This window comes from Zosterops lateralis, assembly GCF_965231275.1.
Source record: "Zosterops lateralis genome assembly, chromosome: 6".
NCBI lineage: Eukaryota > Metazoa > Chordata > Aves > Passeriformes > Zosteropidae > Zosterops > Zosterops lateralis.
Window position 1 is genome coordinate 15,461,695 of NC_139761.1, and position 27,823 is coordinate 15,489,517.

Here is a 27,823-nt window from a genome sequence, read left to right on the forward strand (position 1 = left end):
ACGTTAGTCTGAAGGACAAAGAACATGTGCAGACACACCACTTACACTGCAGACACCTCTGCATCTGGGCACGGCACCGAGCCTGGGGGATGTGTCACAGGGAGCAGGCAGTGCCCGCCGCGCTGGGGCCGCGCTGGTGGCAGGGGCACACAGGGCGGGCCCGGCTTTTCAGCGGGACCCCAGAGCGGCCGTGCGGGGAAAAGCACCAGGACCCCCCGAGCCCCGAGCCCCGCCACCGCCGCCCGCCCCTCAGGCCCGGCCCCGCCCATTGGGCACGCCCCCTCAGCCCGGCCCCGCCCTCCCGGACCACGTGGCTCGCGCGCCGCACCGCCGCCGCCGCGCAGGCGCCGTGCGCGCTCCCGCTGCCCGGCCGAGCCTGGGGCTCGGGAGCAAAATGGCGGCGGCCGGAGCGGGGCCGGGCGGGAGCGGGCGGCGCTGAGCGGGAGGATGGCGGCGGCCAGCGGCTGCCGGAGGTGAGGCACCGCGGGGAGCCGGGCCGGGAGGGGGACGCGGGCTTGGTGTCACCACGGCGGAGGGGAGGGGGCAAGACCGTCGACGCCCCCACGGCGGGGCTCGGTGCCCGCCCTGCCGGGCCGGCTGCGGGCGGCTCGTCCCGCGGCTCCGTGCGGCCCCGCCGCGGGCAGGAGTCTCGCTCCCCGTGCCGCTCCCGGCCCGCGGGGTCTGCCGTCCGGAGCGGCAGCAGCGGCCTCGGCTATGCCTGTCCGCGCTGCCGGTCCTGCCTCGCCGCCCCTTCCCTCTCCTCCTCTCTCCCTCCTTTCTCTCCCTTCCTCCCCGCGGGGCCGGAGCGGTGCTCGGAGCCGACCCCCGCAGGAGCCGTGGGGCTGCCGAGGGAGCTCCGCCCGTGCCGGGCCGGTGGAGAGCGGCCTCGGGGTCCCGCCGGGGCCGGGACTGTGACTGTGCCCCGGGGCAGCCCCGACCCTGCCCCTGCCCCGGGTCAGCCCAGGCCGTGTTCGTGCCCCTGTCCCTGGCCGGGCCGCTGCCCCGGGGTCTGCGGGGCTCTGTCCCGCTCCGCCCCGTACAGGTGTTACCGCGGTGTTCCTGGAGAAACTTGGAGAGCTCTGTAGGCGATATGTCAGCTCGTGCCTCTGGAATATTCCCGCTGCCGGTGGGATAAGTGCTTTTCTCTTCGTTCGTGTTTCTACTTGCTCTTCCCCGCCATCCCCTTTGAGGCCGTTGGGTGAAAGATGACACACATGTCGAGTGCTAACATAAAATACGATGGTGGGATAATAAAATCCGTGTTGATGTGATGGTGGTTTGTGTGAGAATTTACCTGAGGCGGTGTAGCATCGCTGGAGGCTTTGCTTCAAACCAGTGTAACATAATAACAAATTTAAAGTGTTTGGCAGATACACCATGGGGATGTGATCACCTCAGGTTTTACCACATACTGCATGCTCTGTTTTCATTAAAAAAGTGGAGAAAAAAAAACCCCAAAAGCTAAAAAAACAACAAAAAAAAAAACAACAACAACAAAAAAAAAAAAAACCAAAAAAAAAACCCAACCTAAATATCATAACTGGTGTTGAGACACTGAAAAGCTTGAGAAGGTGAAGCTTCACCCTCTTCATCTGAAAGATCTTAGGGAAGAGGATGAAGCTTCTAAGCTTCTCCTTTCTTGTCTCAAATATTTAATCCTAGTTCTGTATTAGTGTCCTTCACACAGGATGGTGCAGGGAGGGGAATTTCCTTTTAGATCATTCTCCATTTGAACTTTTTGCTTAAGAATTCAATGAAAATTCTTTTTCCTCCACCCCTTGTTGACTAAGAGTCTGCTACCATTGTAACAAAAATAATTCTGTAGATGTTATTTATGAGGATGTGGAACAGAAGTCTGTTGGTTATGTACAAATTCTGTGGACTGTAATGCTTATAAGGCAAGGTTTGAGGGCTTATTATGTAGAATATCTATATGAAGACAGTGTATTGATTAAGTATGGATTATGATGTTTTCTCCCTTTTTAGAATAATTTATCAACTAGATAACTATAGTCTCAGTTGATGAACCAAAGCATTATTGAGCTATTTAAGAACTTGCTACTTTGCTGTGTCAGTTAATGCCCTGTAAACATTATTATCTGTTCATGGTTATATGTAAACATGTCATGAATGTCTCAGTAAATCAAGCTTGTATCTTAAGTTACAACATAAAGCTGCCGATTGCTCACTGGATTGTATTCAGCTCTAAAGTTAGACTTGCATAGACTTGGGCTGCACACAGGTAATCTTGGAAATGGAGCTCAGTGTTTTGTGTCAGATGTACAGCCAGTGTTTGTTTTTGTTCATTGGAGATGAAAACAGCTGTTGAATCCTTTGTATTTCAGCTCAGCTGCACTAAGCATTGTTTTACTTGCTTTCAAACTTCAGCCAATGTATAAATGGGTTTGACATTCTGATCTAGTTTGTATGCTTAAGCATACAAGGAGCACGGTGACAACTTGTCTTGGTTTGTTTACTGTGGCATTGTTGTAATTGTTGCCGTTTTAAAAATCCTTACCTCTTATATTAGTAAGTGAATTCTCTTCATATGTCCAGATTCTCTTGCTGAGTCATATACAGTGGTGGTGTAATGCTTATAGCTGGCATGGACTGATTTGCAAAGACTCATACATGAAAGAATAGGATTACTTTTATAAGCTTTCCTGGAAGACTTGCATGGATTTGTCACAGGGATTTTTAAAATTTTTTCCCCTCTTAGTTTTCAAGATTGTCTGAGAAACTCCAAACTTTGTGTTATGAACCTGTGTTGCTCACTGTTAAATTAGAGTAGAATGTGCTGCCTCTGCAGCCAGCTTTTTAAATTTAATTCAGTGAAACTGCCAGAGCTTGATGAATTAACAACAAAATATCAAGTCTTCATTTTGAAAGCAGCCTTTCATGTTGCTGTGTACATGGTGTCAGGTTTACAGATTAATTGTCACTGATGACAATTAATCTCAGGGTTTGCTGGGGATGAATTTTAGGCTGGGACAATGTCTCCTGTCCTGTTAGCAAGCTGCAGTGGTGGCGTGGTGTCTCAGGGTCCTGCCCATGGCCACAGGAGGAGGTGGGACAGTAGCCCTGCTTGCTCCTCTGCCACCCTGATGCCTGTTTGCTCTTTTGATATACCAGACCACATGCAGGAAAGGGGAGTTTATTCTGATGTCTTGGATACACTGTGGTGACTGAGACAGTTGTAGCTGGCTGCCTTTCAGAGGCAAACAGTAAGATGAATGAAAACATCCTATGGACATTGATGGACTGTGTATAGTTCACTTTAATCAATAAACAGCTCTAAAGGGAAACTACGAGATTGCACATAAGAAGAAAGAACTATATTCCTAAGGAGACTGATAAGAATCTGCTCTTACAGCAAATCGTGATAGAGTACTGCAAGTTTTAGTATTAACTCTAAACTTCTCTTTGTTTGTTTGCTTTTTCTTAACATATTTACATGATTTTTGATTTCTGTTATCAGATGAATGTCTTTTCCCATTTTTTCACACTGGTCTGGAAACTTGATGCACAACTTTATTGTGCATGCAGTGGGGACCAGGAGTCCTAGATCGGGTGTGTTGGGTGAGCTTCCAGTGAGTTATCTAGCTATTGCTTTGTTTCGTTTCCCAGGCTCTTTGAAGGATAAGTCTTGTCAGTATTCTTAAATCTTTGGATAGAAGCTATTGTGGATTTTTAGAAGGCTCTTTCCTATGTTGGCATACCAGTATGCCTGAACTACAAGAAGGGACTGCAGATGCCACATTTGAATCTAGTCTTGCATTTTACACCCATCCAGTCTGTCCTGCATGTCTCCCAAGAAGGATACCATCAGTAATGATGCTTTCTATGTAATGAATGGACACTAGGAGATCAAAATTGTTATTATGATTATTATGTTTTGGTTTATTTCAATTATTTAACTGTACTTATCTCAACCCATGAGTTTTACTGCACTGTTTTTTCTTTGCCTTCTGATTCTGTTCCCTGTCCCACTGGCAGGGGGGAACCCACAATAATAAGGATACCTATGAGGTTCTTGATAGATGCTTAGTGGCAAAATTGGTTTAAACACTTTCAGTCCACTGCTCCTTTTCCTTACCTCCTGCACTGTCCCCTCAGCTGTGTTGGTAGGGTTGTTTACATGCCTTCACTCTGAAACATTCAGGAAATTGATCTGTATGAAAAATAAACCACTAAAGCACAAAATAACTTTGTGTCAGATCCTTCATCTGGGTCATCACATTGCTCTGTAAAGTCTGTTTGTTAGCACAGTGTAAAGGTGAGGCCAGGGAGGTAAAGGGGATCAGGGTGGAACTGTGTTCCCTGATATGTTGGATTCAAGTACATACCTAATTATACACTTAGTTAAAGTTAAATCTGGTTTTTTTTTGCTCCATTTTGTGCAGGTATTGTGCAAGCTTACACCAAACACTACTGAATATGAACTTTTAACTACTGGTGGCCTTGCAGGCCTGTCCAGCCTCTTGGAGATTTTCTATCATCAGTGGATTTAAACTGGTTATTTAGATGTTCAAGTGCTAAAACATGCAAGAGAAAAATTTAACAGCAGTCAAAACTGATTAAGAAGAAACTTTCAGTATGAAGTGTAGAGTTATAGTGTTTAAGGCAACATCTTCTTAAATCAGTTTTATGTTTCAGAAGTATCTTCTAAATGATCTTTGTTTTTCGAACTTGGCATTCAAGCGTGAGCTGTTACCTGTATAACTGACTGATTATTTTCTAAATCCTATTTGATCTTTGTCCTCAAATTTTGCCTGAATTCAATGGTCATTCATACTGTGTATTTTTTCTGGCACTCAAATGTCACTGCTTGTTCAGTTCTTCCTGTATTCAAAGGACTGGATTTTTTTGTGTTCGTCCTTTCTTTTCACTCCTGTCATACCCTGTTTCCAACCCACTGTAGTAATAGTAAAGGGTAGAATTTAATTTCTAAAAATCTCTTTTAAAGAATATCTTTCTAGTTCTGCAGTTATTGTGATTCCCCATATTGTTAAAGAGCCTTTTTATTTCTACTCTCTCCTCTTTCTTACAGGATCATTTCATTATGGTAACTTGTAGCTTTTAAGATTAATCTCTTTTTCTTCATCACTTCTGATTTTTAACGTTATCTTGTGGGAAGTGCTTTGGAGAGAGATCAAGCTAATTAATGATATGCAAGATTGTTGCATAATGATATGTAATTTTGACACCTTTTCCAAGATCTGTTAAAACCTAGTCTCAGGGTAACTATCAGGACATTTTACCATTCTGCTGATGGTAACAATGGCTAAACTGGACGGAGTTGATGGAAACAGTAACGTAATAAGTGACTGCTGCTTGGTTCTTTAGTTTGGCTTATTATTTTGTGACCCAGAACTTGCAGAAGCTCTGTGGGATCAGTAGAGCTGCAAAATGTATCTGTGTGTGTTTGCCTGTGTATTTTAAACTGCAGTTTGGATGAGAGAAGATTGTTCTCATAGTCTGCCACTGAGATTTAATCAAGGTTTCGTATACAAAGAGCAAGAATACCAGTGTCTTGTGAAGGCATCCGACACGAGTAAATTTTTATACCTATTTATAGAAAAATTGAAGTATTTTTTGACTGACCAAGTAGATCATGTTGCATTAGTAAGAAATTGAAGTGCTGCTTTGCTTATCTGCTACTCCAGATCTCTGTACTGCAATGAAGAATATAAAATACTTCTGTAAATGGATAGGTTATTTTAAGTGCTTTAAAAATAATCAGTATGAGTGACAAAAGTTCCTTTTCATGCTTTTTTTCTCCTGACCCCAATATTAGAAAAGCTGCTTGAGAGCTGATTAAAAGCATTCCAACATAACAAATACAATCAGAATGCAACAAGACAGTGTTTTGTGGACTGGTGCTCCCTTATTCTTTGATCTCTTTTGATCTTCTGCTTTAGGTTTTTTCAAATTATGATTCTTGATGTAAAGGTGTGGAAGAAGTGGTTTGTTGACTGTTAAACTGGGTTTGTTGTGGATTTGGTGATTTTTTGACTTTGTCTAGAAAGTTGTCTTATTTAAAGCCTTCCTTCTGCTGTGATAATTAAAGTGCTTATCCACTTAAATTCCGCAGTGTATACAGTGAGGTTGTGCTGAAGTTCTTTTTATACGTGGGGGCATTCAGAGGTTTTTTTCTCATGTACCCAGATGTATGTCTTAAATATATATAAATGGCTAACAACCTCTGAAGCTGCTTGTGATACTTAACTGAATGACCAGAAGATTTCATCTTGAAGAAGGAAGGAGTGTAGACATACACAGTGGAATTTTGTATTACCCATTTAAAAAAATCCCAAAGAATCCCAGACCAACATAGCATGTAAATATATTAAAGGCTGATGTCATTGTACCTTGGTTCTTCCTATACTGGACATCTCAACTTCAGACATCTTGAGAAATGAAATTAAATGCATATAAAATGTCTAGAATGCAAGTAGAGGAGATAATGTTAAAAGGTTCATGGATTTCTTTAGAGTCATTCTGATAGTGACTGCTGCTCTCTGAACTACATCAAATTGCTTATACTGTCATTTTAAGTTGAAAACACCTTTGCCAGTCTATAATGAGGTACTTCTAGGAAGTCTTTGAAATTGTTTTTTTATTATGCCACAGAGACAAGCAAGATATAAGAACACTGAGTTGACAAAATGCATGCTGGAGATGGGAAGCTTTGTGTTACTGAGTGTAGTGATGGCCTTGGTACTGAAGGAGGAATAATGTGAGCTGTATCAGTATTGAGAGGCAGCAGTTGTTACTGGTGAGCTGGATGTAACACCATAATTTCTACAAAGGAATGTGTATGGCAGCATGAGAAGCTACTCAGTGTTCTTGTGAACCCCCCACTCCCAGTGTATCAAGTGTCTCCATCTTCTCTGCAGTTTATTTTCATGAGTGATTAGCTTATCTAAATTTTGGATAAGAATTTGTGTTTACTGCTTTAAATTCTCAAATCTCAGCTTGGCCAATTGTTTTGGTTTTTGGAGGTTTTTTGTATAGCCAAAGACAATATTTAAGAGAATAATTTGATGTATTCTTTTTAAAAGATACATTAAAAGGTACATGATTTAGGTCAAAAAGTACCTCTTGCTTCTTACTTGGTCATTAAAATCTTTCTAGGATTTAGTCCTCCATTAAGCACTTCTGGAAATGTGCATTAGGACTTGAAATGCCAAACAGTATAAGACCTGTCTAGTTGTATTTTGTAGTTCTAGGCATGGATCCGAAGACCTGGTAACCTCTGGTAAAGTGATTCTTAGATGTATTTCTGCACTGCATCAAAGCTGCTTGTCTTTAACTGCATTTGACCACAGTCTTTGATGTTATAACTGGGGCAGTTACTACTTGAAGTTGGTTTTAAAGCTTAAATTACATGTCTTCTGAAAATTGTTAATCAGAAGTACACTCTTATTACAAACTTTCTAAAATATCTGTTCTATTACTCAGGGCTTTTCCACTGCAAGTAAAATAAAATTTCTTGTGTCTTGTTCTGAGTTTCTCAAGACATTTGAATTTCTCCTCTGAGAACATCTGAGGTAATTTTGTTTTACTGCATAATTTCTCAGTTAATTATTGGTTCAAAGTTTCCCCTTTGGATTAACAGACTTGTGCCAATCTAGATATTTCCCCACCACTACCTTGGGCATCTGCTGTCCTTTCTCCTCCTTCCCTTCCTCTCTCATTCTGTTTTAAGCTATTAACTTACTTTTGCTGGAGAATTAAAATGGAAAATTCCACATTTTGTGACTGTTAGCTGCATCAAAGCTCAATTGTATTAGGCATTAGCAATCTTCAACTTAGTAATGAGGGTGCTTTTATTTAAATATCTTGTGGATCTGGAGTTTCATCCTTGTTTTATGTTTGGAAGGAAAGGGAATTTGCCTTTTTTTCCACAAATACAAGATTAATGTGTTTCCTTATTGAAATGAACCTCTTATTTTTATTAATCTGAAAACTGATCCAGCTGAGAACTGTTCCTGTTCATTGAACATGAATGGAGAGTTGAGTGGGAATGATTATCTAGATAGAGAGGGAAGTGAGATTTCTTTTTTTCTTTTGGTGGCAATGTTGTATTTTTTTCTATACATTAAGGAACTTTCCAAATCATGGAAGAATCAAAGGAGGTTTGACAAGTAGAGCAGTAGAGGACAGGCTGGCAAAATTTCTGAATTTTGCCCTTTCTTTGAATGTAAAGGAATTGTGGTATCAAGGACAGTTTTGTATGAGAGAGAAAACAAAATTTGGTCCAAAATTACATTAGGAGCAATGGGTTTCTCTAATGGAGTAACTTCTGTAATTAGTGCAATGCATCAGACTTTTGCTTTCCTTCTAAAAGTTTTGTTTGATTTCTTTGAAAAATTGTTAATTTTTTAGTATTTTGGGACATCTGAAAAGCTTCAGATCTTGTGGGGGGAGAAGGAGGAGTTAAAGCATATCAAGTGTGCTCAAAGGGCAGATTTGCCTTAGCAAATAGTTAAACAAAAAACCACCCCATAAGCTTTTCTAACTCTCCAGCCTTTAAAAGTCCGTGTTCATGAGTTATGTGTAGATGTGGCTGAATTAATTAAATTAAATATGTACATGATTGATGCCTCTGTTTTCAGAAACAACGTTATGTCAACATGTGTGATGCTCTTTTGACTGCTCTGTAAAACTTGCATATTCATGTTACAGAACAAAAAAATGCTTTGGAAGTGCAGAGAAAGCTTGTTGCAGGAAATGTGGAAGACATAACTTCCTTTTCTTGCCAAGGGGAAAATGTAAACAAAGCTCCAACCTAATTGCAGGCTAAGTACTAGTCTGGTTTTCTGACTAAGCCTTTCCTTCCTTAATTGATTTCTTTTATCATTGAGAAAGTATATTTTCTGAAATTAATTCCTGTAGTTTTGGGCAGGACATTCCCTGAATTTTGTGAGTATTTAGTTCTTGCTACACTTTTATGGAATCTAAATGTAGGTATTAATGAAGGTAACTACTGAAACTGAAGTTACTGGTGTAACTTTTGAGGATTTTGAGGGGAAGTGTTACAATATTAATGTATTTTGCTACTATCTCCAAAATGGCTGAAAACTTTGAAATATACAGCACGGAAAGATTTCTTGGCATCAGATGTTACAATATAAAAATGTTAGTTGGTGGAATCAGTGTGGCTCTTAACATTTTCTGCTGAAGTTAATGAATTTAAATTAACCACGCAGAAGAGTCCAACCAAAGGAGACATCTTTCAAATGTGTAAGTTTTTAAGTAACTGTTAAAACCTTAGTATATGAAGTTATAATTGATTTATAAGAACAGGTATAAGATCATTGTGTTAGTTGTGGGAGAGTTGTCTTTAAAACCTCTAAATGCAAGGAAAATGTTCTGTGGATTTGACCAGGAATTTCACCCTTGCTCAGGAGGCAGCAGTGCATAACCAGTTTACGTGGTCTCATGTAAGTCAACTGTTGTATAAATTCCATGTACAATCAATTTTACAATTTGATTTTGTATTGCTTCCTGCAGCAGTGAACAGAATAGACTTGGGAGTGACGGTGGCTGTTAGGAGACAAGGGGAATATGTGAGTATCGACCCTGGTGCCAGGCCAGTGTCTTGAAGAGTCACTCAGAGAGAACAGAAAGAATCACTACAAGGGTATAGTTTTGTGGAGTTGTGAGGCAGTCTAATAGGAATAGTCTGCTCTCTTCATATTGAGAGCTATGAGGATCCTGATCCAGTTTTAGCTGCCTGTCAGACAAACGTTCTGGAGTTCCCTCTCCCTGTCTGTTTTTCTGCCACTCTCTCCAGCAGTGGGGTGATGGATCAGCCATTTGAAATGACTTGGTTTGTGATCATATAATCTCTGTGTGTAGTGTGTGGGGAAGTAAGAAAACCCCTTGGCAGGATGGAGAGTGAGGGGAAGGTACAGTTCCCTGTTAGTTTGGCTTTAGTGGTATTGTCAGATCACCCTGATGTACCTGTGAAGAGCTGACAGGCAGTGAGTCCTGCATGCACAGTTAGCCTCTCCCTGTCACAGGATTAGTTCACTAGACTGAGGGGAATATATTAAAATTCACATAGGCTTGGCTTTATATTTTTCCTATATGAGTAATACCTAGATGTATGTATTCTGGAATTGCTAATTTAAAATCGTCCAAGCATTTGAAAAAGCAACAACTCCCATGGACCTTTAGTAGTTATGGCTGCTGTGTGGAGTGTTGTTAACCGAGGAGGGAACAAACAGCACAAATACAGAGAAAAATAAGTACAGGCCAAAAAAGCAGCAATCAGCCACCTAGATAGAGGGAGCACTGTCATGGTGAATCCTAGCAGTGGTGACTGCTGTTTAAATTGCCTTTTTCTGCTAGGACTGCCCTTGCTTTGCAGGTGATTTTTCCTACTGTTAATTTTTTAGGAGCTCTGGAGAAGAAAAAACATATTGCAAAATTGGGCTTATAGCTGCCCACCTAAAATCAGATGTTTTCATTGACAGTGGTAGTTGGCTGAATGAAGACTGAGGCCGTGCTGTACTTGGGCAATGGCTGCAGCAGCCACACCAGAGGATCAACTGAAAACAAAAACAGTCCAGTCAAGACTTGAATGGCTTTCCAAATGTTTGCTACAGTGAAGGGGTACAGATTTGCTGCAGGAATAGGTGCTGTGAATATTTATTTTTTGGAGACTGTCAACTGAGTGCTAGTGAAACTGCATGTTATGTTTGATTGTGGGGAGCAAAGTAACCTTTTCTTGCTGTTCTTCCTTCTCTGTGGCATCATCTGGGTTCCTTAAGCCATTTGGTAAATGGATGCAGGGAGCTAACTACACTGGGGAGAGAAAGATCTCACAGAAGAGAATACCTGTGTTTAGTTGCTGACATGATGGAGGAGCTTTGGGGAGATGCTGGTGGTAGCCATGGTGAGCACTGGTGCTGAGGAAATGTGCATGGAACCAGTGCTGCTGAACCAGCCTGGGTTTGTATACACCAAATAAAGCATTCTAAATCCAGATTGCCACTGTGGTTTGGTTGGATGGAAGACTTGTCATGGCTTGTGGCTTACTGTTGAAAGTATTCAAACTGTAGGAATGTTTTGGCTGTCACTTAGTGCTGTCTTCAATAAGGAAAATCAGTGTGTCTTTAATAAAATTCCTGATGTCTCATGATATGGCTAGACTAGGTTGAGCCTTTTGGTTCTTTACCACACTTTTTCATGTTCCCCCTTCCAGTTTTTCTATTGTATATAGATGTACCCATTAGTGTTTAAATGTGTAAGAAGTGATGCTAGCAGCCAATACTTCAAACTTGTTTTATCAAAGAGAAAAAGGCTGAATGGATGAAATGGCTGTTGTGATGACAGAAGGACCCACAGAGAGGATGGTGTACAGAAGAAAAGGAATGGTGGGGTATTCAGGCCTGAAGTGCAGAGAAAAATGTTTTGGATATACAGCAATATTGGTAATAGCATTTTTTAGCCACAGGCAGGGTTTCAGCGGAAATAGATGAGCTGTGTATTGTTACCAAGCATCTTAGAAGCTTGAATGTAAAGGAAGAGCGTTGTATAGAAACACTGTAGTCATGAGGAATGATGTTCCGAGCAACAGAAATACCGCAAGATGTTGTTACTGATACAATGACTGGCTGGCAGGATGAAGAGTTGACTGCAGCCAAATTAAGATAGAAGTAATTTTTTGTCTGATCTATTAAAAGAGGCCACCCATATGAGAAGGCTGATCAGTATGTGGGTCCAAGACTTTTTAGTCTGCTTTGATGTTGGAGCTATTGTTGTGAAAACCTCAAGCAGTGTCATCACCAGAGATGACTCAGGCTGTGGAAGTTAATAAGGGAACTAAAGCTGAGTGATGAAAAGGTTGCTTTTTTGAAGATGGGTTGAAAATAGTAAGTCATAAGATAGGATGGGTGCTGCTTGCCTACTTACATAGGTACAGAGCACAGTGTCTGGGATTGCCCTATTAGTGACTCCAATGCTCTCTCAGAGGCAGCATGTTCTGAGAGAAGTGTGAATGTAACTGGGCACTGAATTTACAAGCATTATTTGTACAGGAAGCTCCCATGTTCTCATTCAGAGTAAATGGCATTCTGTGAAATAATTGGGCCTGGATAAAAAGGGAAAATGACTCCAGTACAAGGAAAACTGTAGGGTATATGGATCTTTCATATGACTGGGGTTTGAGCCAAGATTTTCCCGTGTTAGTAGATTTGACAATTGAAAACAGGATTTTGTGCTGTGGTTGGGTCACAGCTTGAGCAAGAGGAGGAATTCTCTTAATGAGACAGGGAGCTTTGGGAGGCACTCTCAGACTAAACAGAATAAAATTCCATGGGAGTAGAAGACTGCAGAGATTAAAGACTGCCTGCCTGTTCCAGGAGAAGCAGCAATCCTGTTGACAGATGAAGGGTACAGGGATAAGGATCCCATGAATAGGCTGTATAAAGGTGGTAGAGCTTCGTGCAGAAGGTTATTACTCCTGCCTTTTCCAGGCGGGGGAAAGGAACAGGTGACCATGGATATTGCTGCAGTAATGGAAAGTCGTTATCTGGAGACACACTGAGGAGGGCAGTGGTCTTACCAGAATGGTATTTGATCTCAGTATCCGAAGCTGAAAATAGCTGAAATCTCCATGAGTTAGCTCACTGCCTGACAAGACAAAGTGTTGGCCTGAACTTTAACAGAAAGAAAAAAGCAGATTACTTTAAAAAAAAAAAATAGAAAAAGGTCAGTTCCTTTTTCTGAGGTACTTTTCATGTAATTTGGAAGTTCCTTTTTCTGTCTTAACCAGCTGATGTGTTCATATATCTAAACCAAAGAATCTTTGCCGTTCTTAAAAGAAAAAGGCATGTGGATAATTTTTGCTCAGAAGAGGCCTTTTGAAACACATTTAGACTCCTCAGAATTTATCACACTGTGTCAGACTGTGCTGCAATTATTCTAGATTGGCTAAAATTAATTATACTCATTTTCCTGTAAATGGATATGTTCATACCTAATTACTCTGTTTAGTGATATTGATAAAGATTTGGTGGATAGGATTTCTCTGATTTTCTTATAAAGTAGATTTAATGATGTTTTTTATCTAAATCAGATAATGTTCCTTTCAAGTTAACTTGTGAAAAAATGGAGAGTCATTGAAGAATACATGCTGTCATTTCACTTCAAGGGAGTCCTAGAGGGCCATAAATGAGCTCTTGCTCATTTGGCTGAAAGAAGTGTTTTGAATTCATCTTCAGGAACATTAGTTAAGTCTTTCACATGAATTTTATCAATCAGAATAGGCTTTTGGTAAATTAGTGTGTTTTTGCAACCAACTGGAAGAATCACTGATGTAAGAGAGATGAAAATTTATTTGCCAGTATATGAAGACATTTAAATTGCTTGTGAAGGACAGCCTATTCCATGCAGGATTGTACTGCTGTAATTCAGTTTGTCTCTGCGTGCTTTGTGTGTTTGAATTTTTTAGCTGCTGGAAATTTTTGTGTTTAGAGGAATATAAATATGTTGATGTCCCTTGCTTCCACACTGCTGTTGGTGATTTGACCTGTCAGTCTCTGTTAATGACATTACTTATTTACTTCTGCAATGTGACATGTTCATATCATATTTGAAATTGCTTTGCTGATCATCAGAAATACTACTTGGAGTGCTGTTTGCAAAGACAGTGTTGAAAAGAGGTTTTTCCCCTGTAAGTTCTGTGGGGTTTTTTCAAGTGTTGCAATGCTGCTCGGTGTTTTCAATTTCTGAAGTGTGTGTATCTTCTAGTCAACATTCCTTTGTGCTCTATTTGAGCATAGTTCTTTTAATTTTCATTCTGATTCCTCAGAGAAAAGGTTGAAAATCAGTACAGGTTTTTGGTGGATTTTCCCCACTAAAACTCAGTCCTCTGATTCTCAACAAACCTAGAAATAAAAAGCTAGGACTATTGTGGTGTTTTTATCACCTCCATTTCAAAAGATGGAGGTGCTTCTTGATGGAGAAGCATACTACTTCATGGAAGAGAAAATGCTGTAAATTTTACGCTTAACCATAAGAAAAGGTTCTTTGTGATAGCTGGAACACATGATTCTCAGCAAAGCACTGAGTAATGCAGTCACTTTTCATAATCTAGTTATATCTGCTTTTTCTTGCCCTCTTGAGCTGGTAACTGCTGATGTGGCTTAAGCTCTGGTGTTTTGCTTATTGGATTTGTCTTTCTTTCCAATGCAGTAAATAATGAAATAACATGCCCGCATCGTAAAGAATGTTATCCATTTTGTATTTTTTGTACAGAACTGATCTAAACCACAACCTTTCAGCTGTTTCAGTTGCACTTTACTATTGCATTATGCAGTTAATTTTGAATAATGACAAAGGTTGATTGCTTGACTGGATTATAAAAAGGAATCAAAATAGGCTTTGCGTGGATTTACGTGTGTGTCAGGGATAATCAACTTGAGCCTTCAAATTTCAGTTGTTTCCTTTGAACAGAAAATTACTTGCCAGTTACACAATTTCTTTCAGGTACCCTGTCCTATATGCATTCAGCCCTTTAGCTTGTACACTTCTGAGATTGGAGACTCTACCTCCACAAAATCTGAGGGTGTACCAGTAGCTCTGAGTGTCTCATCCATGGAAGAAGAAGGTCAGGACAGGTAGCACTCAGTTTTTGTCAACTCCTCTTACTTGCAAAACCACCTTCCAGTAGCATAAGAAAAATGAGCTAAATACTCCATGCACATCTGAACAAGCAGTTGGAACTCCAGTCACAAGCGATTTAAAGTCTTTGTTTTTAAGAACTTGTGCCTTTGAATGTTGTTGACTTGAAATTCCAGCATAACAACCAGCATGGCCAGGGCTGGCTCTGGAAACTTCTCAGTGGATGGGAACTTCCTTCTATTCTTCTGAGCATAGGGTTGTTCCTGAATCACTTGGTGATGGCTCAGGGCTCTCTGTTGGTCAGCAGACCACTGTTCTGCTGGAGGCAGGTTCAGGATGGTAAGGGAAGCTGGTGGGATGTACTGTGGGTGTGATAGCAATGGTCCATTCTCATGAGATTTTTTTATTTCAGTTATTGACCTACCTAACTTCTATGGAGGTACATTTGTCTTTGCTGAAATTTATTTGATGTGTTTCCTTACTGGGCTTGGTGCTTTTTATTGCTGGATCTTGTCATCTCATCTTGCAGTAAACTTGTGCTTGTTACTTGAAATGAGCTGTTGGGGTAAAATAGCATAACATTTTTGGTCTGCATAAAAATCTAAGCAAACATGAATAAGTTATTCTTATGATACCTGGGTTGTCATTTACTCATAGTATATTTAAAACATGTTAGGTAAAATGAAAACCTGAAATACCATGTTGGTACAGGTATGTGCATGTACTTGATATAATTTCCAACTCTGGTTTTAGTATTATGCCATTGCATAATCCTATGGCACCAACTCCAAAAGAAACAAAGTTCTTAAAATTTTACAGGGGAAAAATCAAATGGTTGTAAAACCTGTTGTTGCACTCCCTAACTTGCCCTTTATATTAATTGGATCCCAGTGAATTACAGGACATTTTATGAAATGTTTGTACTGAGTGATGATATAAACAAAGTGTAGCTGTTACCCAAAGTCCATTCTGTGCAGAGACATTTTGTTAAATCAAAATTCCCAGTCCAGGAATACCTGGCAGTCAGCCCAGATACCTCAGATGCATGTCATCCAGGTTCTTAGGATTTATAGGTTCAGTGTGACAAATATTGAGAAGACTGAGAAACTTATTTCAGGTACTGAAACCTTTAACCAGACTTACGTTTATTTTAAATTTTATTCCGAATATCAGTATAATCTGAAAGTCAGTTTTGTGTTGTTTTGTAGGATTTGGAGTGGTAATTATGGTTTCTATTAACTTCCTTGTTTCACATAACACTCTCCATATTCTTTTTCTGCTGTACAGGCTTTTTAAAACAAGCTTTGACATAGTTTAACTCTTTTCCTGTGTGTGTGTGTACGTTCATAACCCATCCGTGCGTGCGTCACTGCTCTCAACAACTGTTTCAGTTGGTCAGCAGATGTTGAATTTACTTTCATTTTGGTAATGCTTACGGGGATGCATGCAGGCTTTTAATAAAAAGGAAAGAAAAAGTTCACCTGATGGTAGTTTTTAAAACAAACAAAATTCCATTGCCGTGTTCTGAGGCTAAAGTGCAATTAAAAAATTCTTCAGATAAGTTGAAATAAGGGAACTTTTGGTATGCAGGATAACTTCTGCAAGAAGAGACAAACTCTATCTTCCCTTTTGCAAATGAAGATCTAATTGTTTGTGGTTTGGAGTTTTTTCTTTATTTTTATGTTCCTCTCCTTTTACAAGTGCCTTTCACTGTGGCAAAGCTGCATTCTTGACTTGGAGTTTTTGCAGTAGCTGAGTTGTATTGACTAGACTCAGCTAGTTATATACTAGACTAACTGCTGTTCAGGCAGGCTGTGTTTAGTACAGAGGCTGATGTGGACAACAGCAAAACATACCAAACAAAAAAGGCATCTAAATCCATGAGTGGTTCAGGTACACTTAGCTGTCAAAGACACAGTAGTGCAAGTATTCATGTGATGCCATAACAAACAAATTGGGTGCCTGATAGTATTTTGACTTTTTGTTTAGGTTGGCTCTAATGTGGGTCAGTTTATCTGGTTTACAAAATACTGGGGACAGAACAAACAAGGTAGGAAAAGTGGTTATGAGAATGAAGAGAGGAAAGCAGGGCTTCCTCCAGGACAGAGTTCATCACTGGTGCTAGCTAAATTTTTTAGAAAATGCAACATGGGTTATATAATATTATCTTGTAAAATTTAGTACTGTATTGGAAAATAAAAGAAATGTACTTTCAGTTGATATGTGAGGTTAAGGACAGTAGTGGAACTAGGGTTATGATTGGTTTTGAGCCATGGGGCCCAGTACACTTTATGAACTACAAAATGTTTGAATTCAAGATGCAAAATACTCTTAAGAAATCAGCCTGCACACACCTGACTTAGCAGTGCATGGAAGTTATGTATTCTAAATTTAGTGAGTGAATTCATTCTGCAGGATACTCACTTGGGCTTAATGTGTAACAATGTTATTGTGGTAAGCCTCCAAATAAAATAATTTTCTCTATTATGTATTTTAGGAATTTTTTATTACATTCCTTTTCAAGTTTATTTAAATCCTGGTTTGCAAATTCAAGAATTGACTGCTAATGGTATTGAACAGTTGCATATACTCCTTGACCGCATTCCTTCTATCTTTTGGCACGTATTTGTTGCCAAGTGGAAGGAGGTGGAAGGTATTAACTTCCTCCTGGGACTTGGTTCTAAATATTGAGTGCTTACTTATAAAAAAATAAATAAAAACCCAACACTTTTTTTTCCCTTCCCTCTTTTACTTAGCTCCTGGGCCCTTTTCTATGTCAGGAAGAACTGAAAACTGTTAGTAGACATCTAATATACAAGTTATCACACCACAGCTGAATGCAGAAAAATGGAATAACAATGGCATTGTTCCAGGACTCAAGTCCAAATGAACCAGTCCAATTTTAGGTGAGAAAAGGAAATTTGTTAGGGTGGCTACTCAGGTTGCTAGCCTTTACCTGCAAGCAAGTTAGTATTCAGACTGAAAGGTGACAAAAGTTTGTCCTGGGTGTAATAATTCCATCTAGAAATTTACACCGCATTTAAGCAACATATTCTTGGTGGATGCAGAAGTCAGTTGGAGTGTCACTGTTTTAATGAATTTATTTTCTAAGTGTTTTTTTCTTAAGTCAGTGAAGTCTTTCATAAATGAAGTAGAGATCTGCACCATATGGATTCAGTAATCTTTGAATAGCTTATTTCTGCACAAGGGAGAAAATGAGTGCATGCAATGGCTAAGACTGAACTGATCCAACAGCTTGTGTTTGCTGAGAAGATTTACTGGTATTCAGTGGTGTGATGTTGCCTGTTTTGTGTGTGCTCTGCTTCTGTCTTCATCCCAAGTAGGCTTCTGTTCATGTAGGAGGGTATTTTATCTCTGTTTTCTGATGTGTAGGAAGCTGAATCTGCATGGAGACAAGTTCAGGGATGTATGCAGTTGAGATGACCTGGCTGTCTCGCCAGGGAGGGCAGCCATGGGAGCTCCCTTTTCTCATTTACAAGCCTTGAGCCAGGGTGAGCTCAGGTTGGCTTGAAAGCTGCTGTGGTGGTTTTATGGTTGTGTCTCCTGCCCCAGCAGAATTCCACTAGTGCTCAGCAGGCTGCAGCTGTGTGAGGCCACCCTGGGATGTGCACACACCAGAGCAGCAATTCTGCCTGGTAACCACATTCATAAAGCCAGGTTTTTAAACCTTTCCCTACTCTTCCTCCTCATATACCCAGCCCTCAAATCCTGGAGCACTTGTTCCCCTCACCTCTGTGCCTACAGCAATTTGCAGCTTTTTCCTTCCTGGCCTGTCTCTCACTTTCAGCTCCCCAGGATCTGTACTGCATGTTTCCTTGAAAGATGGACTTGAATGTCACTTTCTTGGCCAATTTAACATGCCAAAGACTACCAAGAAAGGAAAAAAATTCAGAAGCATATAGGAAATCTATATGTGTTCACAGTATTCAAGGGACTCTAAAAGATTCTTAGTATAGACTTTACCTTTGTATCACTCTTTATCTTCATGTTTGTATTTTGGAAGGGGGCACAAGTGTTCAGTTGACAGTAGTGGTTCTTCATGTGGTAGCTTTCATTTTTCAGCATTAATATTTTAACACTGCTAATATTGGAACAAATTAGAATGTCTTTGTTGTGTTTTAGCAATGAATCCTTGTTCAAATTACCTCAGAACTGATTTCTAAGATGTTTTCAAATGCCTCCCCCAAAAAATTTTATTAATTCTTAAATGCCTTATTTTTACTATTTTAAACTTACTTCTAGGTCTTTTCAAGTCTAAATTTGACAAGCATTACTGAATGAGAACTGTGTAAATGTTATGAATAAAAATGCAGCTGAAATCAGTGATGATGGTATAATCTCCAACAGGACTGGCTTGTTTCTCTATCAATATAATTCAGTTTGGGATTTTTTAACCATGTGGGAATAAGTATAAACATGTATGAAAAGTCTTTCTTGGTATAGTCAAAGGAGAATACCTAGTCTAGACCAAGTTCTCCTTGAACATTTCTTAGCTAAAAGTTTGATAGCCATCCTGTTCCATGTTGCAATTTATCATATGATTTGTGAATGGTTTGGAAAATTACAGGTTATTGTGGGGAAAAAAGTATTTCTGATCTTGGTTTAATCATTCAAATAAAACGCTATCTTGAAAGTGTTGGAGGTTTTATTTTATGAAAATACCGTGTGCTGGAAGCTGAGTTGATTTTATGTAAATCACATAACATTTAGTGACAAATAATTAAGTACCTTATTGGTGTTTTTGTTCTTCAGGAATGGAGGAACAGAATGCTGGACCTGGGATTGAAGATTTATAAAGGATTATGGGATTATACATTGAAGAGCCAGCAGGCGGAATGCCTGAGTGACTGAAGAAAATGGGTGCTAATGCATCTAACTATCCTCACTCGTGTTCCCCGAGGGTAGGGGGAAATTCACAGGCACAACAGACATTCATAGGTAACTCTTTTCAGTTATCTTGTCACTTACATAAATGACTTGGTGGATTGTGTATGCACTGGATTTGATTTGCTTGCAGAAATGTAATGGAGAGCTCCTATTTTCTAGGTCACCAGTTTGAATCCATTCAAGCTCAATCGTGCATGAAATTCACTACTGTCCATCTGTTTGGCCTATGTATGCAATGAGTTGATCTGCCTTTTGCCAGTAAACAGTTGCCAGATTATTTAAATAAAATAAGTGGAGTTTTTTTATAATTAAACCATGCATGCTAGTTTTCCTGGTTCAACAGCTTTCTGTTACTACTTCTACTGTTTTCTACTCTTCCTCAGAATTTCTATCAAACTGTGTCAGAGCATGTAAAACCCTTAATCATCAGTATTCATTGTAGTATTGAAATTGTGTCCAAGGGAATTACCTCCTTACTGCTAGAAGGGATATCTCTAGTAAAAAACTTGTTAAAGTAACAAACAGGCTTGAACAAAAGGGCTTTTCTTTTCCTGTTTATGTAAAATGGGGGTACTTACTGTCCTAGCAGTCCTATTTACAAGCCAGGACCTTGCTTAGCTGGAGATGTGTGTTGAAGTGCCCTTAAGAAAGTATTTTCTCATCCCAGTCATAACTGGGGCAGGCATTACCTTTATGTGTTTTTCAGTCTCATACAAAGAGACCTCAGTGTAGATCTAAGTACTGTCGCACTATAAATAATAAACAGCTATGTTATGAATCTGAAAGGAGGCAGTCTCTGAGAAGATAAATATTCCTTAAAAAAAACCCAACCCTGACAGGCTGAAGAATGATCTTAGCAGTAAATAGCATCAATAGTTTATAAATGCTTTTCTCCTTTATGCCTCAGCTGGCAACACTGCATAAGTAGTTATTGATATTCAGTGTTACTTCTCTTTTTAATTACCATTGAAAGCAGGGTGATATCCTTAGCAGAGGAAGAATTGATTAACTTTGTAAATTCTCTTTTTTCTCAGCTTTCATGGCATTCCTAGCTCAGTCTCACTTGAGGACAGACCACAAACTGTTACATTTAAGGATGTGTGTGCCGTCACAGCAGGTCAAGGAAGAACTTTTAGTCCTAACATCATGGATATCCATGCTGTAAACCCTCAAGGGTTTATGTATTTTCAGTGTTTCATAGCTAACTAGTAAAATATTTGCTCCAGTCTGCATATATGCTTTCTAAAATGCAGCTAAAATGCTTTTTTTACATGGTTCAGTGTTTTTTAATCTGCCACAATGTTGAGTGAAGAGAAACCCTTAGAGGCCTTGAAACAGGCAGATTTGTAGGCTGAAACACCTTTTGAGCAGATTTGAAGAATTTCCAAAGGCTTCATTAAATTCCCAAGAAACTTTCTACATGATATGTGGAAGGTTTAGTTGATGCTCTTCATTATTAAACTCAAAATAGCAACCCATTATGTAGTACATCACAATAAATTTACTGACCACCATTACCTATGGGAAATTGTCGCTGAGACATTTTTTGAGGAAGATGTAAAAGCATGTGCTCTTCTCATCTTAGGGAAGGCTGATGAGCATTCTGGGTAAAATTCTTGCTGAAATATCCTCATATTATGGGGTTCCATGAGTGTGCTATCTGCATCACAAGGGTACATCTCTACTTCCCACTCTGTGGCATTTGGCTATTTCTCATTTTGATTTTTGTTTACATGATTGGTTTTCGTAGCTTTCTCAGTAGAAAATAGGTGTATTCTAAAATTGATAGCCGAGGTTTTCGTCACTTGCCATAATAATAATAATAATGTTTTAATGTTGTATCAGCTTTTACATGTTTGGGGTTTAGGTGTTGTGGGGTTTTATTCATTTGTTTGGGAGGGAGGGGGGTGTCTGTTTTTATTGTATTGGGGGGGAGTTTTATGTAGAAGGCATTAGATCTATTTACTACCCTAAAGCAGAAATGGTGGATAGAGTTATAATAGTTGCATGATATGTTGTCTTGTTCCTGGAAACTGGATTTAGGCCTGTGGGTTTGTTTTAGACATGCTACTTCACCATTAAAGCAGTGTACTATGTTTCATGCTAAATGTAGGATGAATGCTGAAGTCTGAGAACTCATATGGCAAAGAACAATAGTTTCATAGTGTGAGCTCCTATTGTTAGTTCTCTTCATCCTAGTTTGCTTATAGTTTATAAAGAGGAGATAGATCAGTAAAAATAATGTAGTGTGCTTATTGGAAAATAATATTTTTGTTTTAGCAAAAGCTTAATTAGTCATCTTCTTGCTGTTTTTTTCTGCAGCATTCAGGAGGAGGATTTCACACCATTTCCTAGGGTGGTACATCTGTTCAAGATGTTTGTTTTTTTTATATAGAGCTCTATAATTAGATATTAAAGTGTGTGGGCATGCAAAGGACTAAACACATCCCATTTTTCATTGTCAAGTTCCCAAGCAGCTCCTCTTGTTAGTCATCTGTTCCTGTAAATACTTGTCTGTCCCAAGCTGAGTTTGGTCTAGGGGCATGAAGTAGCAATTGCTTTGGAACAGCATTTAATAGGTTGCTTTTTAGTATAGTGCTGAGGGATACTTTGTTTTTTTCCTACTTTTAATGCTGCTGTCTTATGAAGGAGTACAGGCAGCCCAAAAACATTCTCTTCCAGATTCTTTCTTTGAGGGATATGGAGCCACCAGCTGTTGTGAGCCCAGAGAGGCTGTGATGGTGCATCTCTTTTTCTTGCAAAAAGCACTTGTGTGGTGGTGCTTTTGCAGCAGTGCTTGTAAGGGTTAATAGCACTGTTTGCAGGATGCCCAAAGTTAAATCTTGTAAGTAGCTCAGGGTACACAAAGGTTTGAATGGCGTTTTAGTATTTCGTGGTGATTCATGTGCAAGTAATACTTCACAGCAGCCTTCGGGGAAGAAAGAAATTGAGACTTGCGGTGTCCTAGTTTTTCTTCAGTGGAATGTTAGAGAATGTTCTGCACTCAAATTTGTCACTAGAATCCAACGTACTTCAAATAGAAATGAGCTGGCATGTTCTCTGGAAACAGAATCTGTCATTATAGAGTGACCAAAGTGTAGCTTTACTTTTATTGTGAAACGTACCTCTTTAAATGAAGCAGAAATTCTAGGCTTGTCTCTATCAGCAGGAGGCTGAATCTCTACTTTTCCATTGTGATATTTGGTATAGCATGTGGAAGGAATTTTTATGGTGGATTTTGCAGCACAACCTCTTTGTTGAAGTTGTCTTGAGTTACTCCTGTTATTTTCATTTAAACTGATATTCTTTTCACTTCTTGAAATTTCAATATGATTCATAACATGTTGCCTGATCAAGCAAATTTTAAACTTGGATAAAATGGTTAGATGTCTTTCCTCAAATAAAGCAAAGTTCCTTCTCAAAGTTTTTACTAATAGAAGAATCATAAAACCACTGCATTGTGTGATTTGTGGGAGTTTTAATTAGCTTGAGATAAAAGCCACTGTGGAAGTTTACTTCGTTATTGAGGCTTAAAAATAAAGCAATTTACAAACTGTTAGGTTGCTACAGCTGCCTTAGTCTCAAATACAGCTTTGAATTACTCCCGTGTCTTTCAAAGCTCAAGAAATGCTTGAAATCACAAGATAATTAAATGCCCTGTGTTTATCATCACTGTCAAAACAGCATCACAGTGAATCTACCTGAAAACAGGTGGAGCTGTGGGATTGCAGTGATAGAACAAGTTGTAAAAGGCCCCAAATGCTCTGGTTCTAGGATGGGCTGTGGAAGATTTAAAAAAAAGGCAACAAGTAGTAAAGCTACATAATTGTACTAACAGAAACATGAACTATTCCTGACAGAAAACGGAAAATACTATTTCAGGTGAACCTGTGATTGTTACTGATCTGTGTAGCATTTGTAAATGTTTTCTTCTCATTTTTCTTTGGTCCAGAAAGAGGAGTTGGGTTTGTGTACTTCCTTTTCTCTTTTCTTGTCATATCTGAGGTTCTTCACCATCTGGCTTAGAGTGAAAGCTCTGTGAATAAACTTAAATTTGAAAGTAACCCTTAAACAAAAGCATAACTCTCACCTTAAAGCTATGCTTTTTTAACTCCTTTTTTTTCTAAAACACTACCTTGGTCCCCCACAGTTTTCCATTACTTGTAGAAATGCAGATTATAATTCCTTTTTTTCCTCAATTGCTATCAGTATTAATTCATAATAAAATTTCACTATAAATTATTTTGGAGAAGAAAAATAATTATGTGTATACTTTAATCGTATAATATTTCAAAGGAAATCTTTAATAATACAATAAAACTTCCATTCTCCATATTCTTTTTGATGGTGTGTATGCACAAATCAGTGTTTATAGTTCTGTGGAAAGAAGCCTATTTTATGTGTTTGACTTTGGCATTACTTGATTATCAAATGACAAGATTTTTACTTTTCTTGCTAAATTTCCTCTGAAAATAACCCCTGACTATTTTGGTACTGTGTTCTCTTTTTTTTTTCATGTGACTATAGCTATCTGATGCCAGGTATGCATCTATTGTTTTAATGACACTTAATGCTAGGACAGAATTTGAAAACACTTAGAAGGGGGGATTGGTAGTATTTCACTGAGAAACTAGGCTTAGAAAAAGTTAATGCAATTACACTTTTAATGTTACAACTGCAGTAGTCTCTTCCTGCTCAGATAAGTATACCATGATGCTATAGAGCTACATCAACTGGCACTGCTTGGTTCTTAAAATAGAATATATTTTAAAAAAACACAACAAAAAAACCCTCAACAAAACACACAAACACCAAGCCAAAACACCCTGAAACCCAGCAAACAATAGACTTTGTAGATGCAAATAAAAGGCTTAAATTATCTGCTATGAGGAGAAGGAAAAACAGTATAACTTGCAGGATCACTGATGGAGTATTTAGGTGTTATGGACTTTCCTTTTAAATTTAAAGAATAAATGTGTTCAATTTTCCTTTTTGCCTTTAGGGACGTCATCCTACTCTCATCAAGGTTTTGGCTGTGAATCAAAGCTGTATAGCCTTGACCATGGCCACGAGAAACCTCAAGACAAGAAAAAGAAAACCTCTGGCCTTGCCACCCTCAAAAAGAAATTCATTAAGCGTCGGAAATCGAGCCGATCTGCTGACCACGCCAAGCAGATGCGCGAGCTCCTCTCAGGCTGGGATGTCAGAGATGTTAATGCATTAGTAGAAGAATACGAAGGAACGTCAGCCTTAAAGGAACTTTATCTACAAGCTAATTTGGCAAGACCAGAAGCCAGGACGCTGCAAAAAGACATGGCTGAACTTTATCAATACAAATATTGTACTGATGTAGACTTAATATTTCAAGAAACTTGTTTTCCTGTGCACCGTGCGATATTGGCGGCAAGATGTCCATTTTTTAAGACGCTGCTTTCTTCCTCACCAGAGTATGGGGCAGAAATAATAATGGATATTAACACAGCTGGCATAGATATGCCTATGTTTTCTGCTTTGTTACACTACCTTTATACGGGCGAGTTTGGTATGGAGGATTCGAGATTCCAAAATGTTGATATTCTTGTGCAGCTTAGTGAAGAATTTGGAACACCAAATTCCTTAGATGTTGACATGCGCGCACTGTTTGATTATATGTGCTACTACGATGTGGTTCTTAGCTTTTCATCCAACTCTGACTTAGTTGAGACTTTTGGTGGAAGTCAGAACTGTCTAGATGAGGAGCTCAGAGCTCACAAAGCTATTATTTCGTCCCGATCTCCCTTTTTCCGCCACTTGCTGCAGAGGAGGATACGAACTGGTGAAGAAATCACAGACCGAACTCTACGGACTCCAACTAGAATTATATTGGATGAATCTATCATACCAAAAAAATACGCTAAGGTCATTTTGAACTGTATGTATACAGATGTGGTGGACCTCTCCGTTTTGCACTCCAGTCCTTCGGTGGGCAGTTTAAGTGAAGTTCAGGCTCTTGTAGCGGGAAAACTAAACATGACTAGGGCTGAAGAAGCTATGGAGCTTTATCACATAGCACTGTTCTTGGAGTTTAACATGCTTGCACAAGGTATGTAATACTGTCCTCTCTGTAGAATATATGACCTTGTTAGAACAAATTTTAGCAATTTTGCAGTGTAGGGATGTCAGCTGCCAGTGGCTGGAAGTTCCTTTAGAAATGGAATTTGTTTTCCATCTGTAAGTTATCAATAATATTTTCTAGGGACAAAAGAAATGTCGTGCAAGAGATTTAGTTGTATGGTGCATCATTGTTGAAGCATGTTAATTTTATCAAGTATGTATAACTGGTCGATATTTTTAAAGCATATCTTAGAAAGCTTATCTGCTTTCTGTAATCCATTTTTTGGGTGTAAACTACAGAGAGATCCTTGTTGAGAGGAGGAAATATTTAGACTTGTTAGGAAGTGTCTGTGAATGCTAACAAGGCTGTAACTTGAATGATTATTTCTGTAGTTTATGTCAAACACACCAACCCTGTAATCTTGCTGTTGGAAGGAAAACTCAAACAGCTTAATTTTGCTAGTCTGAGGTCTTTAATGTCTGCCCTTCTATGAACAGAACTGAAGGCAGGGTCAGTCAGCATTTTCAGACATAAAGTTTAGAAAGTTTTACTACTTCCATTATTGTTGAAGATCATTCAAATCTTGATTACATACAATCTCCTGACCTGAATTACTGCAGTCTCAGATGAGGTGTCTGAGCACCAGTGAACTAATGGTACTTCTTGTGCTGGCAGGAGCTTTGCCTGCAGTTTTGTTTGTTGGTGTTTGAGCTGTTTAATGCCATAGGATGTATAATGAAATATGGGAAAATTGCTTCAGGCCTTGCTGATGGGGAATAAGAATTTTACTTTTGAACTGAGAAAGGGAAAATGGAACTCACTGGTATATATATCAGCAACATAATTTGTTTAAACTAGTTTAATTTTTTTAACAGAAGTAACTTTTGACAGTAGATTTGTACATCTGTAACTTCTAGCTGTCAAATTAAATTTGACAAGATTGAAATGTTATATTGTAAGCTATAAATTAGTTCTAAGTAAAATAGGAAACTTGATAAAGAGTGGACAGGAAAGGGCAGATTAAGCACTGTAGGAAGAGGTCATATTTTTAATGGTTTCTCCTAATAGTTACATGAAACTGAGAGTGATAAGGATATGAGAAACTAAGAGAACTATTGTAACTCATGTGGTGTTTGCCATTATGAAAACAATTTTCAGATTAAGCTGAAATAGTTGTACTGCAATGAAACTCACACAGATCAAAGGGGATGCGTTTTCTTAGGCAACATGCTACAGGATGCAATTGGGCTGTTCTTAGGCTCAGAATTATCCAATCATAGAGCAGCCCAGGTTAAAAGGGGCCTCAAAAGGTCATAGGACCCAACCTATCCAAGTGAGAAAGGGAGCCTAGGTGAGATTGTCCAGCATTCTGCCCAGTCACTTCTTGAAAGCCACTGGGGACTGTACTGTGTCCCTGGGGAGATTGTCCTGGTGAAGTGATTTCTCATTGCAAAAACATCTTGTGTTGAGATGTTTTCCAGTGCAACTTATGCCTGTTGCCTCTTGTTCTCTTCATGTGGCTTCTTGTGAGAAGAGAACTTCTGTCCTCTTTGTAGCCGCCCTACAGTAGATCATGGTCTGGGAATACTGTGACCGGATCCCCTGAGCCTTCTGTTCTTGAGGAGAAGAGACCTAACTTCCTTCAGTCTTTCCTCATAGGCTAAGCTCTCCAGCACTTTGATCAACATCATGGCACTCCTTCAGACCCTCTCTTGTCTATCTGCATCTTTCTTATTTTTGTTGTTTCCTTCTCAGTAGAAACTTAATGTTTCAGAAGGGGTAAGAAGTTTTACTGTAGTTGAACTATGATATTAGGTTAATTTCTGTATAATATGCACAAGCTAATAGTACTTGAGAACAACTCTGTAGATCAGCTGAAAGCCAGAAAGGAAAATGGGTTGAAATTAAAGAGGTGATGGAGTTTCTCAATTTTGGTGTGTGCACATATATACAAGTGCTAAAAGGATTTGACGTGCTCAGGGAATACTAAGGGAGAATTAAATGGTGAATGAAACCCTCAGTGAGACGCTGAATAAATATGCACTGTTTCATAAATGAACAGGGTGCAATTCTTTTCTTCAGATTGGAAACCTAAACTGGAACAACTGTGATCTGGAGATGCTCTGACGATGCAGTGTCAGTTATAGCAAAGCAGAAAAGCAATGACAGAGAACTTTCAAG

The 27,823-nt window shown here is 39.3% G+C and overlaps 1 protein-coding gene across 2 annotated transcripts in view; it reads left to right on the plus strand.

Annotated features, from left to right (window-relative positions):
- The first annotated feature begins 275 nt into the window (after nt 1-275).
- The window catches only part of BTBD7 (BTB domain containing 7), a 51,332-nt gene continuing 23,784 nt past the window's right edge, over nt 276-27,823 (plus strand). For both annotated transcript variants that reach the window (XM_083863496.1, XM_083863497.1), the window contains exons 1-3: nt 276-473; nt 19,414-19,599; nt 24,551-25,630. In XM_083863496.1, the coding sequence (XP_083719622.1) occupies nt 19,518-19,599; nt 24,551-25,630 (1,162 nt within the window). In that variant the 5' untranslated portion in view covers nt 276-473; nt 19,414-19,517. The remainder of the gene's footprint in view (nt 474-19,413; nt 19,600-24,550; nt 25,631-27,823) is intronic.